Here is a 14825-nt window from a genome sequence, read left to right on the forward strand (position 1 = left end):
TTTCCATATTTGTGAGTGACCCAAGTTACCAGTAGACCTGGATCTAACTGATTCCGTGGGAACTCACTGGATTGACTACAATGGCAGGAATCTTTGGAATGGTTCTGGAATTATTCTGTCTCCACAAACCCACATATAATTTGAAAGAATAAAAAGAAAAAGAAGAAAATAATAGAAACCGATAGGACATAGAGACAAAGACGTAAGGAAAATAGGACAATACACTCAGGAAGAAAGCTAAACAGAGGGACGAAAGCAAACAAACTAGGTGTTAGGAAAGGAAAACAGGTGGCATGAAGTATATTCAAAGGAATTTAAAAGAAAATAAGACTACGAAAATCAACGGAGGACAAAACAGGTGTAAAAAGGAGTAACTAAAAATAGTAAATTTTCAAGAAAAACTATTCCTTCTACCCAAAAGTAATATATTTAATACTTTATGGTATAAAGATTATATGTTTGCTACTAGAAACATTTTAATGGTAGCATTTCCACTGAAATATCAGGAAGCCTAAAAATCATAACTTATTCTCATATTCAGGTAAAGGTATACTGTCCTTTCATACTTAGTGCTATGACAATGCTGGATGCAGTTTTCAAACCTTTTCTTAAATGATGTACAATAACACAACAATAGCTAACACATATATCATGTGCTGAAGATTATTCTAAATGCTTGATATAGATTTGCCCTTACAATTCTCACTTTTTAATGTATGCATCCTTATAACTCCAATTTTGCACTTGAAGAAACCAAGTCAGAAGAGGTTAAGTAGCTGCCTTAATGCCACACATTAAGTCTCAAAAAAAAAATGTCATTGCAGTAAAAAATGATTGCTTTTTCCTTTCTGATAATCATTTCCCAGTGACCCATACAGACAAAGCAAATAAAAAATGAGAAAATGTTAAGATTAGACCAGGATAGATAGTAGGGGCCTAGAGACTTAGCATTATTAGAATTTCACACTTTTGGGGAAGAGATTCCACATTTATGGAGTACTACAATTCAAATTCTACTCAGCCTGTCAGATTTTAAAGTAATATCTTGATTTCCAGAAAGTCATTGTTCGTTATGACATAACCTTAACCATTGCTTTTGATTTTTACTATTCACTTTGCAAGCTACACATGCTGTAAAAATAATTTACCATCAGCAATAAATTGTAATGCATATAATATTGGGACAATGTTTACTGCAGATTTTTTTCACTCTTCTTGTTGTAACTAAATAAGAGCATCCCAGTACTTCATCGCCTTTGGAGAAAAAAATAAAAACACTTTCTTAAATAAATGCTAGTTATATAACATATTTTGGCAATTAAATGCTAGAAATCACACAAGTATATTTGAGATCCTTTGTTATATCTGTAATTTGGGTATTTTTCATTGATTCTAGAACCTAAAAATGGAGAAGGGAAAGAGTATTCAGTGTTGTAAACTAATTGGCATTGAAAGGAAAAAAAATAATGATATACCTTAAAAGCCCAATCAGTGTGGGATTATATTCTATCAGGGAAGATTACCAGAAGCCCAGTAGAAATACTTTTCTTAAAAGGTTAAAAACACTTACTTGGTATCTTTTTAACAACAAATAGAAATATATTGCATTTAAGATAATAACAGTTTTTAAATAGTCTGAAAAAATTTACTATATACTTTCCAGCATTAATACAATAATGCAATTATTTCTTAACTTGCAAATATCTAGAAGTCGTAAAGTCTAAGTAAACTGCTCTACAAATTATTCAGCTGTCATATCTGACAAATGTCTTCTGTGTTTTCCATAAACATCCTTAAATTGTAGGGAAAAAAAGATTATTTAAAAAGATGGTCCTTGTTTAATTTAAAGCAGTCCATTTTCCTCTGCATGTCAAATGATTTTAATTCAATTTCTGAATTTTTAAATTAACATGTACTGTTATAATCAACCTACCTTATAAAATATAGTATCAGTTTCATGCTCATGAATTTTTAAGCTATATATTTTAACAATACCGCCTGGAACAGGACTTGGACTCCATTTCAGCCATACCAAGTCTGAAGTGTAGTTGATTAAAGTCAAATTTTGAGGAGGTGCTAAAGGCACTGCAGGAAAACACATTATAAAACTTATATTCATAAAATTTTTAGTAAATGATATTTAGTAAAAATATCATTGTGACTCTAGCTTCTTGCAGGCACTATTAAGAAAGATTCCTAAAATGATCATATTTCAGAAATAAATAGCATCGGTAACTATGTTTTTATACTTGGAACTCAGTAGTTCCAAACTAATTTTAAACAAGCACTTTGTTCTAAGGCTTGAATTAAAAAAAAAAAGTTCAGCAAAGTAGATGAATAGTTGTAAGCCTGTTACAAATAGAAAACTGAATATCTTTTCATTTTCCATGCTGTTCCTTAAAAAGAGAGAGCAAGGCTGCAACAGTGAAATCATTTCAAGAGTTATGGATTCAGGCTTACCTGACTCATCTGTGTAAAAGAAAAGAGTACTGGAAGGACCAAGTCCTTTTATAGTTCTTGCGGCAGCAAAAAAACTATATAATGTAAATGGTGAAAGTTCTTCCAGTATTAGATAGTTATCAGAAGTAATGAAAGAATAATTTTCATTTGGTCCTTGTAAAGTTAAATCATAACTTATTATTGCACCATTTGGTTTTACTGGGGGATCCCATGATAAGAGAACTGAGGTAGAGGAAAGGTTTTTAAAAGTGTTGATTATTGGTGAAGTTTCTGGGACTATAAAAGAAAAAAAGAATATTAAATGAAAAGTGAATTAGCATTAAAAAGAAGAGGCTTTAATAATAGTGGGACATAATTTCATTAACAGATAATTATTTTAATTTTAAAAAACAGAGCTTATTATGTTTATTGAAAGGCTAACTACCTGAGAACAGTCTCTATATAGTTATAAAAATAATGTTTTCTATCAGAAAGCTATGTAAAGAAGAGAACACCACAATCTGCTTAATAGGCAATAAAAGGGTCCAGCCTACCATCTTCTTCAGTTTTGATGTGTAGCTGGGCAGTATAGGTATCAGAGAATCCCTTTTCTGTTGATGGAGTGATTTTTAATATATAATCAGTATATTTTTCCAGATTATCAAAATATATACTTCTCTCATATGTCACAAGAAGTGGTCTCACGTGGTGAGGAGTCTGCTGTAAGCTCAGAGAAACATAGTAGAAGACTAGACCATTTGGATGAGATGGTGGGCTCCAGCTTACATTTATTGCAGTTGATGAAATGGACTCGTAAGTTAGGTTTCCAACAAACCCTTCGGGTACTATGGTAGGTAATGTGCAAAATATAAAAATCATCAGTCACCCTATATAAAATTTAGGTAAATTCACAAGCTGAGGATAACTGTTGAAATGGCATCTATTACATCATTAGCTCTTACATTGTTTAAATGCAGATGTAGTAAATATCACCTATTACAAAATATTATTACAAAATAATTATATTAAAAATGATTCAAAATACAAACTCTGTCATCTTTAATATGTGTTAGAATTGCTTTATATGATATTCTCTTTTCTTTCCTACAACATGGTGATTATCCGTGTACACATACATGTATGTCTGTGTATGTATACTCAGATATTTAAATATTTTGATCATTTATATTATCTAAACAATATTTTCAGTTTCTTTCTTCTAAAGATTATCATTACTGTACATATATCAGATCTAGGACCTCTCACCTGGAACAGTGCACAATAAGTGTTTATTATTCATGGTGCTACAACAGTCACTGATAACATTTATAGATTGGTGAAAATATGGGGAGATATCCGCATTTAAAGAATGCCTGAAATGATATTGACTACATACTGCACTAAAATACTTTGTTAAAGATTCTGCAAGCACATATTTTCACGTATTTTATCATCTTACCCTGTTGATCGATGTGTAAACTATTTAAAAGATTGTTCAACAACAAAAGCATTCACTCATACTTATCGTGTCTGTCGATTTGCAATCTTCAGACAATAAACACAGAATCTTATTCTCAGCAGTTTAGGTCAATACCATTTCTCAATAAAAGACTAGTCCTTAAGAAATAAATGGACTCCAGAAACAACCACAAGAAGAAATGGGCAATGATTTATGGATCATTGTATTCTTGAAGCTGAAACCTAAAACATCAAATGCCTCAATCATTATAGTTTTCTGAATACTCAGCACAAACAGGATACTGCTGAAACTGCATACAAGAAACTTCTAGAGTTAAAAAAGTAAAGATATTACGAGTATATTAGTCAAAAACATAATAAGAACAAAGATGCTGTATGGAGTCCTGTGTGGATTCAAAGGCTGAAATGGAAAGAAGTTGCTAGATTAAAACAAAAAAAGGTGTTAGATTAAAGCAAATGGACAAGCACCCATCGACGTATGCAACAGAATTTTTCATGCTTACAACTGGATGGCTGTGACATCTTTTGAAGCAATAAAAGTGACAGAAAGTTCATGAATGGTAGCAGTTTCCATAAATAGAAAAGGCTGTTATTATTATAATAGTTTTACAGCTATATTAAATGCATTTCCAAACTTCTATAATGACTAGTTAAATGTGCCTAAATAAATCACAGAATTTACTAGTAATATATACAAATAGAAAAAGGTTCTAAAATAAAGTGTTAAATTAAACCTTTTAAAAATTAATAAATGCTTTTTGTTTACATACTGTCTTGATCTGTGTATACTTGAACTATGTCACTGCTTTTATTCCCATTTCCAACTGAGGTACTTGCTGTTACCCAAAATGTATAGTAGCTGAATATTGCCAGTTTATCTATTACTGCAGATACGGTCATATTGTCAAAGTCATTGGTTACTTCATGGAGTGTAAAATTCTGAAAAATAAACATATTGTTTTAATTGTTCAGAATGTAGTTTTAGTATACATAATTTCAAGTAATTTCAAAATAATTATTATCCATGAATTGGCCATCCTTATTATTTTAAAGTGTTAATTTTTGAAAAAAATCTATGTAAATTGATTAGTGCAATAATTAAACTGGAAATATGTTTGTACTAAAAGAGGAATAGATGGTATTGTTTTTATCATAAAATTAACATACAGAATAGGAAAGAGCAGAAACTTCCAGCTTATGGAGAAGGTCCAGTAGCCAACTGAAAGCGCTCCAAGGTGCTGAGCAGTGTCAGTTTTCATTATAAAACTTTCAAGTAGTTTTCAAAACATTGACCCTATATTTTATGAATATTATAAAAACTTTGATTTTTTTCTTCCTATGAATGATGAAGAAATTATTAAAGTGTTCACCACTTTCTCTGAACTCAAATGGTTATTATTCATCTTTAATGGGGCTTTTTTTTCCCTACAATCATGGGGAGAAATGGGAAGTCAGCTAGATGCATTTTCTTTATTAAATGCAGAGTAAGAGCAATTTAAAAAAATTTTGCCTGATTCCTAGTTATATTTGTCCTAAGGCATTTATTGATGATTAGGGAATTTATTTATGCAATCATTTTCTTTCTGATCATATTTTAAATACAAAACACATAGCAAACAAAACTAGTAATAAAATAAAGGAAAATATACTTAAAATTATGTAAGCAATTAGTATGAATAAACCCATACTAATAGTATGGATGTCCATATTATTAATTTAATAATATAATAATGCTCATCTACACCAAGAAAGCTCAATCATTCCAAAACATACAAAGTTTTAAGCATCCTATAAACCTAACTTCAATTCTAGCAGAGTAGCCCTCAATAAACCATCTAAACTCAAAGATTCTCTTTCCTCAACTATAAAATGGGAGTAATTATTTCTACTTCACAGAGAGATTTTGAGGATTAGATGATATGAAACACATAAAACAATATCATATCTAGCACACAAATAAAAAACAATAAATGGTAATTAGTTCATTTAAATGAAAAACTTAGGGTAATTAATTTGACTAAAGTTTACAGTTAGGATGGTTCTATAATGCATCAAAAAATTAAATTCAGCAAAGTTTTGTGGTTCTTTTGCCAGCATTTGGTGGAGAGGAGGGGAAGAATGAGTGTAATAAAAGATCTCCCTCAATTTTGTGGCTGCTTATTCAGGAACAGATAAGTTAAAACAATGTAACAATGTCACACAAAATATGATTTGCAAACTTGAATTATCTTTCAACACATCTATCTTACACAGGGAAAAATTGTTTTACATAAAGTATCTCTTAAAATATTAGCGTAATTAATTATTTAGCCATTTAAAAAGAAGGAAATCCTGCCATTTGTGACGAGGATGAACCTTGAGGTTATAATGCTGACAGAAATATGTCTGACAGAGAAAGACAAATACCATATGATCCCACTTATATGTGGAATCTAAAACACACATAAACCCCAAAACCTGAACTCACAGATACAAAGAACAGATTTGTGTTTGCCAGAGGTGCAGGGTGAGAGGGGGTGGGCAAAATGGGTGAAGGTGATCAAAAGGTATAGACCTCCAGTTATAAAATAAGTAAGTCACGAGGATGTAATGAAAAAATATACTAATGTAGCTTTTTGGTATAAATTTTATTTTTTCTTTGTTATTGAATTGATTCTGATTACCTATCACCTTGATGACTATTTAGAAATGAATTATTTTGAATCACCCAGTAGCCATTCCTGATGAGTGTGTGACTTAGCATCATTGACATGTACCAAATTTGAAATTAGATCAATTATCCAGATGATTATTTCAGTCATTTATTTATTTTTGGAAAAAAAATTTCTTTCAGCTCAAATTATCTAATTAAGACTTGCTACTCTGTATATATAAATGCAGTCAGAAGTTATTTAGTAAAAGCTTTCAAATTTGATTAATCAACCAGTATTCATTAGCATTTTTTAAATATAATAAGACACTATGTCAGGCACAGGAGGAGATATGACATAAGTGGGTAAAAATGAAAATGTAGAAGAATTAATACACTATACTAAACACAATGTGCAACAATTGAAGGAAGAACAATGGTAGCAGAGAGATTAAATTCCCCAAAGGTCAGAAGAAGGAAAAATCACTTTCCCACAAACTCAAATGCTCCAAAATTATAACTAAGTATCAAAAATAATGTTGGTACATTCTTTCAACTAAAAATATTTATTGAGCATTGAACCTATGTATGACATAGTACCAGAGGACTTCGGGGGATGGAATGATAAGTGTCACGTGATCCTTTTCTTCAAATTATTTGCTATAGCATAGGTTGCTAGGACAAGTAAGCAAATACCAAGAATGGTTAGCAAAATGTGATATACCATGCATGAGGTATTCAACAAAGTTCTGTGCGAAAGAGAAGGAAGAGAAGGAGGAAGAAAAAAGCTACACACTTATTCTGCTATATAATGTTCATTTTGAGGGTTTATTCCACTCTTCCAACCCAAAATAGAAAATCAGTTAGCAAAGATGCTGTATTTAACATTAACTTGAGGAATAAATTAAAGCACAGATGAACTTCACGCAATATGAGAAGTATCTTCACATCATTAGCCTGTGCTCTCTAGCAGCTGTCACACATAAAAGCATTCTTAAGATTATTTAATAAAAGATTACGTTTTCTAAGTTATATGAATTGTAAATAGGTTTGAAACCATAGTTAGATGTTTATACTTCATTATTTAAGTGTGGAAAAAGAGAACCAAAATAGAATTGTGTATATAGGTTATAAAGTAAATTGTACCCAGGCAAAAACCTTTGCTAAGATTCAGATACAGACACCACCCCTTTGCAGTATTTTTGTTAAATGTGTGAAAGAAGAAATCTGCATTTTGAATGGCCTCCATGACATAATGACACATTCTTAAATTTGTAAACAACACTGTGGTAAAAAAAATTACAATAAATTGCATACAAATCCCATTTCTTTTCTCAAAATAGAGCAGAACAAAAAGGAATAGCAAAAGTTGCTTAATGTACACAGAAAGGGAAAAAAAAGGATCCTCCTTTCTCCTTCTGCTCCTAAGGCATTGTTATAAAAATATACATCTATAACTACATATATATCTATATCTTCATGTCTTGTATAAGGTAGTTTTTCTTTTGGCATTAAGTTTTAAGTAGTCACACTTATTCAAGCCCATCCTTAGAGGGTCTTGAGCAGAATGTAAAAACTAAACCAACCTTGACTTTCTCTTACCCACTGCTCAGTAGTCCTGAGACTACTGGCAAAATTCTGCTCTGACCCCATTCATCAGCCTAAGCTGCAGCATAGATACAGTAAAGCAAATAATTCAATACAGTGATGCTTTATTTCCTGAGATTGTTGATCCCAAGAACTAACTCCCATGGCTATATTAATGTCGTCAGTCACAAATAGAGCTGGACAGCCCAAAATTACTAAGACTTGTCCCTATTCTTCAGCTGCTTAAAAAGATACAAAGAAGTAAGAATGGACAGTGTTATAATCAACAGGCAGTCAACAGTTTCTATTAAGGTACGTGTTCTGTAAATTGTAGCCTTTCTTCAAAATTAGCTGTTTCCAAATTATATTCCAAATCTCTCCATTCCTGATTCAATCATAACCATTCCAATTTTATCATTTTCATATGTTAGAATTCTGTTAAATATTTAGTTTGGATAAATAAAGGATTTCTATTGAGTAAACTGAAAATATTTCTCTAAACAAAATGCATTTTAGCTATTTTCATAACCATCATTATTCACATCAGAAAGTGCCCATCTGCAAACTGTATGACCCTAAAACCCTGCATACCTCAAGTGAAATAACCACATTCCTAGTGATTTTATTACATGTGATACTAAATAACAACAACAAAATCCCTTCAGCTAGCAGTTAAAAATTGTTAAAATTGAAGAAAAATATGCAAACACATCCAAACATTAAAACTATTTATATTGTATGCAAACAAAAGGGAAATTTTTTTAGCTGAGAAATGAGGGTAAATTAAATCATCAACTCTTTAGAGAACACTTCTTGAAGAAGTGGAATTGAGGACCATATTTATACACAGAATTTTAAATAGGTCACATCTTCATTGTTTATAATATGTTTGAAGCTGACATGGAAATGTGTGCATATGCACAGATAGGTTAAAATGTATCTGACATTTCCCCACCATATTTTTTCAGTTTCAATGAAAGTTTTATGAAATGTCTATTCATAATTATCAGTGTAAGAGAAATGGTTTTTCTACCATGCCAAGTCTGTATCATCATCAATAAAACTGAAGGATGTAAATAAAGAACTAACTAGAAGAAAACTCAAGTCTTACCTGCACAAAAGTACCTGAAGTATTTCTGTAATAAACAGAATAATATTGAATAATCCCATTAGGTTTTGAAGGAGGCATCCAAAAGAGCATTATTGATGAAGAACTGAGATTTGCATAACGAACATCTTTGGGAGGATCACTTGGTGCTATAAAACAAACAATTGAACAAAAAACTGCACCTGTGGCTCTAAAGAATGTCTGCAATGTTCTAAATTTTACCTGTCTTTGATAAGCAATAACCACTGTTTTTCAAAAGAAAACTTAAATTAGGTATAACATCTAATGAGAGGTCAGAATTGAAATCCACAAGGCTCATTGGGCCAACTCTCTAATACCGTATCACAGCAAAATCCAAGCAGAGGACAGATAGATTTCTTACTAAAGAAAGTAAAACACTATCCCACTTCTAAAACATGCCACTGCCCTGTATTGGAAAACAACCTTGTAACAAGTTTCCAATATAAAACACATAATATGAAATTCTTATTTAACTTAGAATCTTGAAATCGAATAATAGAGAAGACAGTGAGATGACTTAATGCATGTTATTTTGTTTCATTTAACAAATACATAAAATACTAAGTGTCAAGTTCTATACCTAGTGTATTTACAAATATAAACTCATTTAATCCTCATAAGGACCCTGTTAAGTAGGTAATGTATTGTTTCCATAATATAGATAGGAAACTGAGGCACAGAGAAATTATTTTCCCAGCATCACACAGCTAGGAAGTGACCAAAAAGCAATTTCGCTTCCAACATGATGACAGATATTAGGCTTAGTAATACATTTTGATATTTAATACTTTTTTTTTTTTTTGCATAGGATATTTTTTTACTTGGCCTACATCCAAAAGAACTCACCTCCTTCGGGTGTTCGAAAGTTAATGATACTGCTTCTCATTTTCCCATCACCAAACCTTGTGCTAGCTGTTACATAAGCACTATATTCAACATTATAGTCCAAATCTGAAAACTCTAATGATGTTTCAGTTACATTAATAGTTTTTAATGATGACCTATCCCTGTGAGAAAAAAAAGATCTGTATAATTGACTATTAAATTAAACATTACATACACATTTTGAGCACAAGTATATTAAAAATAAGCAACATTAATGCACACAAATGTATTAATCCAGACTAATAGGATAAAGACACCACTTATCCTGAAATGCTAAAAAGGGTGAAATTAAGAATAATTCAATAAATAATTTTTTTTGTTTTCAAGTATACTGAGTAATTCAATCAAGTGTTAATAAGTTGTTCATATTAGAAGTTACTTGGACTGATTTTAATAGATCTCTAGGAATACTGTGTGGTCCAACTAATTACAGCACTCCTTTTCATACCCATGTTTTACTTGTTCAAATATATGTTCTTTTTAAGTGTTGGTGATATCTTATATATACCCTTTATTTGTCAAACAAATTCATTTTTCATACATCGTACAAAAGTAATATTTACCTCAGAGAAATTCAAAGAGTAAATATCTAAATAGTAGTATATAAAATAGCAAACCTGTGTGTTATTCTTTACTAATTATAGTAATTAATTACCCTTTATTAATTTCTAAATTAATTATGTATTATGTATGAAATTATGTAGTAACTGGAAACAAATTGAAAATGATCTATGTATAACATACAGAAAAGGAAAAGGTAGAGCTCACATCTCTCATCCAGTTAAAATCTGAAAAGTATTTAAAATGTCATTCCAGAAAACACAAAAAAATGTTGATTATTAAAATCTCTTCAGGTCACCTGGGTGGCTCAGTTGGTTGAGTGTCCGACTTTGGCTCAGGTCATGATCTCACAGCTCATGAGTTCAAGCCCCACGTCAGGCTCTGGGTTGACAGCTCAGAGCCTGGAACCTGCTTCAGATTCTGTGTCTCCTGTCTGCCCCTAACCCACTCGCATTCTGTCTCTGTCTCTCTCAAAAATAAGTAAACATTAAAAAAAATAATAAAAAAAAATTCTTCAAGTAAATACTAAAATCTCAAGGAGGGAAAAAAGGCTAAATGACAAAATGTTGCTAGGTAATATGATACTGCAATTATTTTATTTCAGTCATGCTCATATAGTTTCTATAGTTTTGAATTAAGTATAGGTTAGAATCTAAATTAAAGAATGAATATGTACATAGTGGTACTGAAAACTGCATTTAAAAAAATTAGATTTTAAGACCAATAAAGTTAATTGTGAAAGAATTTAAGGGAATATGATCAACATTACAGCAAAAGTGTATCAATCTCATGCAATCCTATTTTTTCCTCCTTTAGTATCACATGGCACCCAAGAACTAAATGGGTATTTCCTCTGAATATAAGATGCTCTTTCTTTGCCATTGAAATATTGGAATTCTTAAATCATTAAGAGGAATAATAGATTATAAGTGAACTAAGGGTATCCACAAAGACACAGACATTTCAGCCATGGTTTAACGATTACAAAAGTGTCAATTCACTCCAAATATAGGTATGGTTATCTGAAAAGTAGTCAGAAAGGTTACCATAGTGAGAAAAATATGAATTCAGAATCTGTGACTGTAGACCAACAGGATTAGCAAGGCTATTCAGCAATTTGAAACAGTTTCTTCAGATAGCTTCTCTCAGAAGCAGTAGAGACTTTACTGAGACCCAGGAGGGGGCTTTTAGAACTTAAGGCTGTGGCTGTTAGTCTCAGAGAAAGACGCTTTGTCATAGAAACTTTACCCAATTCTTTACCCCTGTCATTGGTCACAGGTCATTAGAACACTGCAATATGGTTAATCCAATTCAGATCTCTAAAACTGTGAAATTAGCTAAAGTGATCTAATTGCACCATATCTATTTTTAAAATTCCTTTTCAAGCATATTTTTCAATGCTATCTGCTGCCTTGCATCACTACCTTCTTGCCCTGACTGCAGATAAGTGTCTGCCTACAATAAGAAGAACCCTGATTACATTCCATAGATAATTTAGAATCAAGGCAATTACCTGGAAAAGGCAGATCAAAAGCAAATTTTGTCTCACATACCCAGGTATTTCAGTAAGAAGATAGTCTTTGTAAACTGTCTGAATAACAAAGTCAATAATCCACCTCTGCATGTACAGATATAGTTTCTACACCTACCCTGGTTTACCTCAAGACAAAATAGTACTAATAAAATTTTCAGATACTGATAATGTTCTTGTCTGTTTGGGGCTTGTTCTTCTTTTGTAGTCTAGGATTGTCGCTATTTTAACGACTAAGGTAAAAAAAAAAATCTGAGCATACATAAACGTCAACTGAAATTTCATTTCTGATCCAAGTTCATAACATAACTTAGATAAGAGATAGTTTGCTACGTAACTGAGAACCTGGAAGGGGAAAGAGAGAGAGGTGTTGCAGTCTCTAAGGATCTGACTCCCTCTTCCTTGCTCTTATGCAGTTGTCAGATTGAAGGAAAGACGCATAAATCTTCAGAGAACAGAGAACAGCCATCTCTGTGAGCAACCCTGCAGCTCTGATGAGTCACTCCCTCCATGCATGAGAAGGCCTACGTTTGACACTGCTATAATCTTGGTTTTAACTGGTGTAGTTTAAAGATCTGTTTTGTCCGTATTACTTTGAAATACTATAATAGGGATATTATATGTTCCATTAGAGTGTTTTATTTCCATTTATAAAAGTGTATGTTCTTCTATATCTTGACCTTGTTTTGCTTTACTTATGTGATAACAATGATTTACATCATTATTTTTTTGTAATTGCCTAATTTGGATGTATCATAGTTATTCAGCCATTCTGCTGTAAAATTAACACTTAGGTTGCTTCCCACCCCTCTTTTAGTTACTAACTGTGATACAGCAATCATTCTTATACAAATATCTTTTCATAATGGTCCTTGGATTTCTGTAGGTTAAATTCCCAGTGGTGTAATTATTACATCAAATGGGTTCATTTTTTTTAATTTTAATGATTACTGTTCTAAAAGTTGTTTCTGTTCCAAATTATAAATTATTATAATTTAGAACCACAACAATGTGTGAGAGCACACCTTTGGCAAACTCTCATTACTAGTCTGGATATTAATCTTAATTACTGCAAACTTGACTCAAAAAATATTTTTAATCTGCAAATCCCTAACCATTTGTGAGGCAGAATATCTTTTATATGTATATTGGTCATTTGTGGCCCTTTTTTGCATAACTTATGCATTTTCTTTTCTATATTTTATTGTAGTGTCTTAAATGGAGAATATATATTAGAGTAGAAAGGCACTATTCTTTTCAAAAAAGTTTTTAATATTTATTTAGTTTTGAGAGAGAAAGAGTGTGAGCAGAGGAGGGGCTAAGGGAGAAGAGGACACAGAATCCGAAGCAGGCTTCAGGCTCTGAGGTGTCAGCACAGACCCTGATGCTGGGCTCAAACTCACGAACTGCAAGATTACGACCTGAGCCAAAATTGAACGCTCAACCAACTGAGCCACCCAGGTGCCCCTAGAAAGGCACTGTCCTTTTAGATAGTGCTCCAAACAAAGAAGTACAGATACCTTCCTAGCCCCTCTCAATTTAGAGATGATATGTATGCAATCAATATCCAACAAAATTTATTGAGTATCTACTTTATGCAGGAACTATGTTAGACACAAATATGAGTAAGATTCAGCCCCTATCCTCAAAACAGACAAAATAGTAAATAATTATAAAACCTTTCATTAATAAAAATGGGATCCCTTTAATGACAATGACAACACCATCTCCACCCTGCCCCACCAGTGGCTAACAGCAAAGAAAAAGAGATGAACAAAAAAATTAAGCCAGTAAAATTTGATTATTGGTAACATCTAGAAAAGGAGAATACAACATATCTCCCAAAGGTGCAGGAAATTGTTGACCAGAAAGCTAGTTTGTAAGGATTGAGAGCAGAATAGGGAGTTGAGTGAGGTGGGGGGAAAAGAAAGGAAGCCTCCCTGACAACATAGGTCTAAATCTTACATATTCAAAATTATAAACTGTGTATAAATGGAAGGAATATAAATGTTAACAATACTTATACTCTAAAATAGATAACTTTCAACAACAGGCAAACCTCCTAGCCAGGGTCAATTTTCAAACTGAGGAAAAAACTTGAGGGGAGTTCTCAGTGCATTCATTTTACTGATTTAATACCAGAAATTTATTAGAACATTTTTCTAGCTAGAATTTTTTTAAAGCTTGAAAAAAATGATAAACCAAAAAAAAAAAAAAAACAAAAAAAAAAACCCAAAAAACCCAAAACCAAAACCAGAAAACCCCAGACTCATAACTATAGACAATAAATTGATGGTCACCAGAGGGAAGGCAAGTGGAGATATAGGCTAAAAAAAAAAAAAAAAAAAAGTGAAGGGGATTAAGAGTACACTTATCATCATGAGCACTGAATCATGTATAGAATTGTTGAATCACTATGTTGTGCAACTGAAACTAAAAACACTGTATGCTATCTACACTAGAAATAAAATAAAATTTGAAAAAAGAAACTTCTTAGAACATTTTAAAAGCTTTCTTGAATTTGACAAATCGAAATTATTTGAATGACCTTGAAACAACTCTGAATAAATGTAGGATACAGTTTT

The 14825-nt window shown here is 31.8% G+C and overlaps 1 protein-coding gene and 1 long non-coding RNA gene across 5 annotated transcripts in view; one reads left to right on the plus strand and one right to left on the minus strand.

Moving 5' to 3' along the window:
• Nucleotides 1-13418, plus strand: part of LOC109270557 (uncharacterized) — a 166895-nt gene extending 153477 nt beyond the window's left edge. Inside the window, exon 6 of the long non-coding RNA XR_002081588.2 lies at nt 12657-13418. This is a non-coding gene — a long non-coding RNA (uncharacterized LOC109270557). The remainder of the gene's footprint in view (nt 1-12656) is intronic.
• Nucleotides 1-14825, minus strand: part of PTPRQ (protein tyrosine phosphatase receptor type Q) — a 206695-nt gene that overhangs the window by 130238 nt on the left and 61632 nt on the right. For all 4 annotated transcript variants that reach the window (XM_053894769.1, XM_053894770.1, XM_053894768.1 and 1 more), the window contains 6 exons: nt 10110-10270; nt 9246-9391; nt 4689-4857; nt 2994-3284; nt 2461-2736; nt 1934-2085 (listed from right to left, as the gene is read on the minus strand). In XM_053894769.1, the coding sequence (XP_053750744.1) occupies nt 1934-2085; nt 2461-2736; nt 2994-3284; nt 4689-4857; nt 9246-9391; nt 10110-10270 (1195 nt within the window). The remainder of the gene's footprint in view (nt 1-1933; nt 2086-2460; nt 2737-2993; nt 3285-4688; nt 4858-9245; nt 9392-10109; nt 10271-14825) is intronic.

Source organism: Panthera pardus, unplaced genomic scaffold (assembly GCF_024362965.1).
Source record: "Panthera pardus isolate Hobbes unplaced genomic scaffold, ASM2436296v1 HiC_scaffold_6, whole genome shotgun sequence".
Lineage (NCBI taxonomy): Eukaryota > Metazoa > Chordata > Mammalia > Carnivora > Felidae > Panthera > Panthera pardus.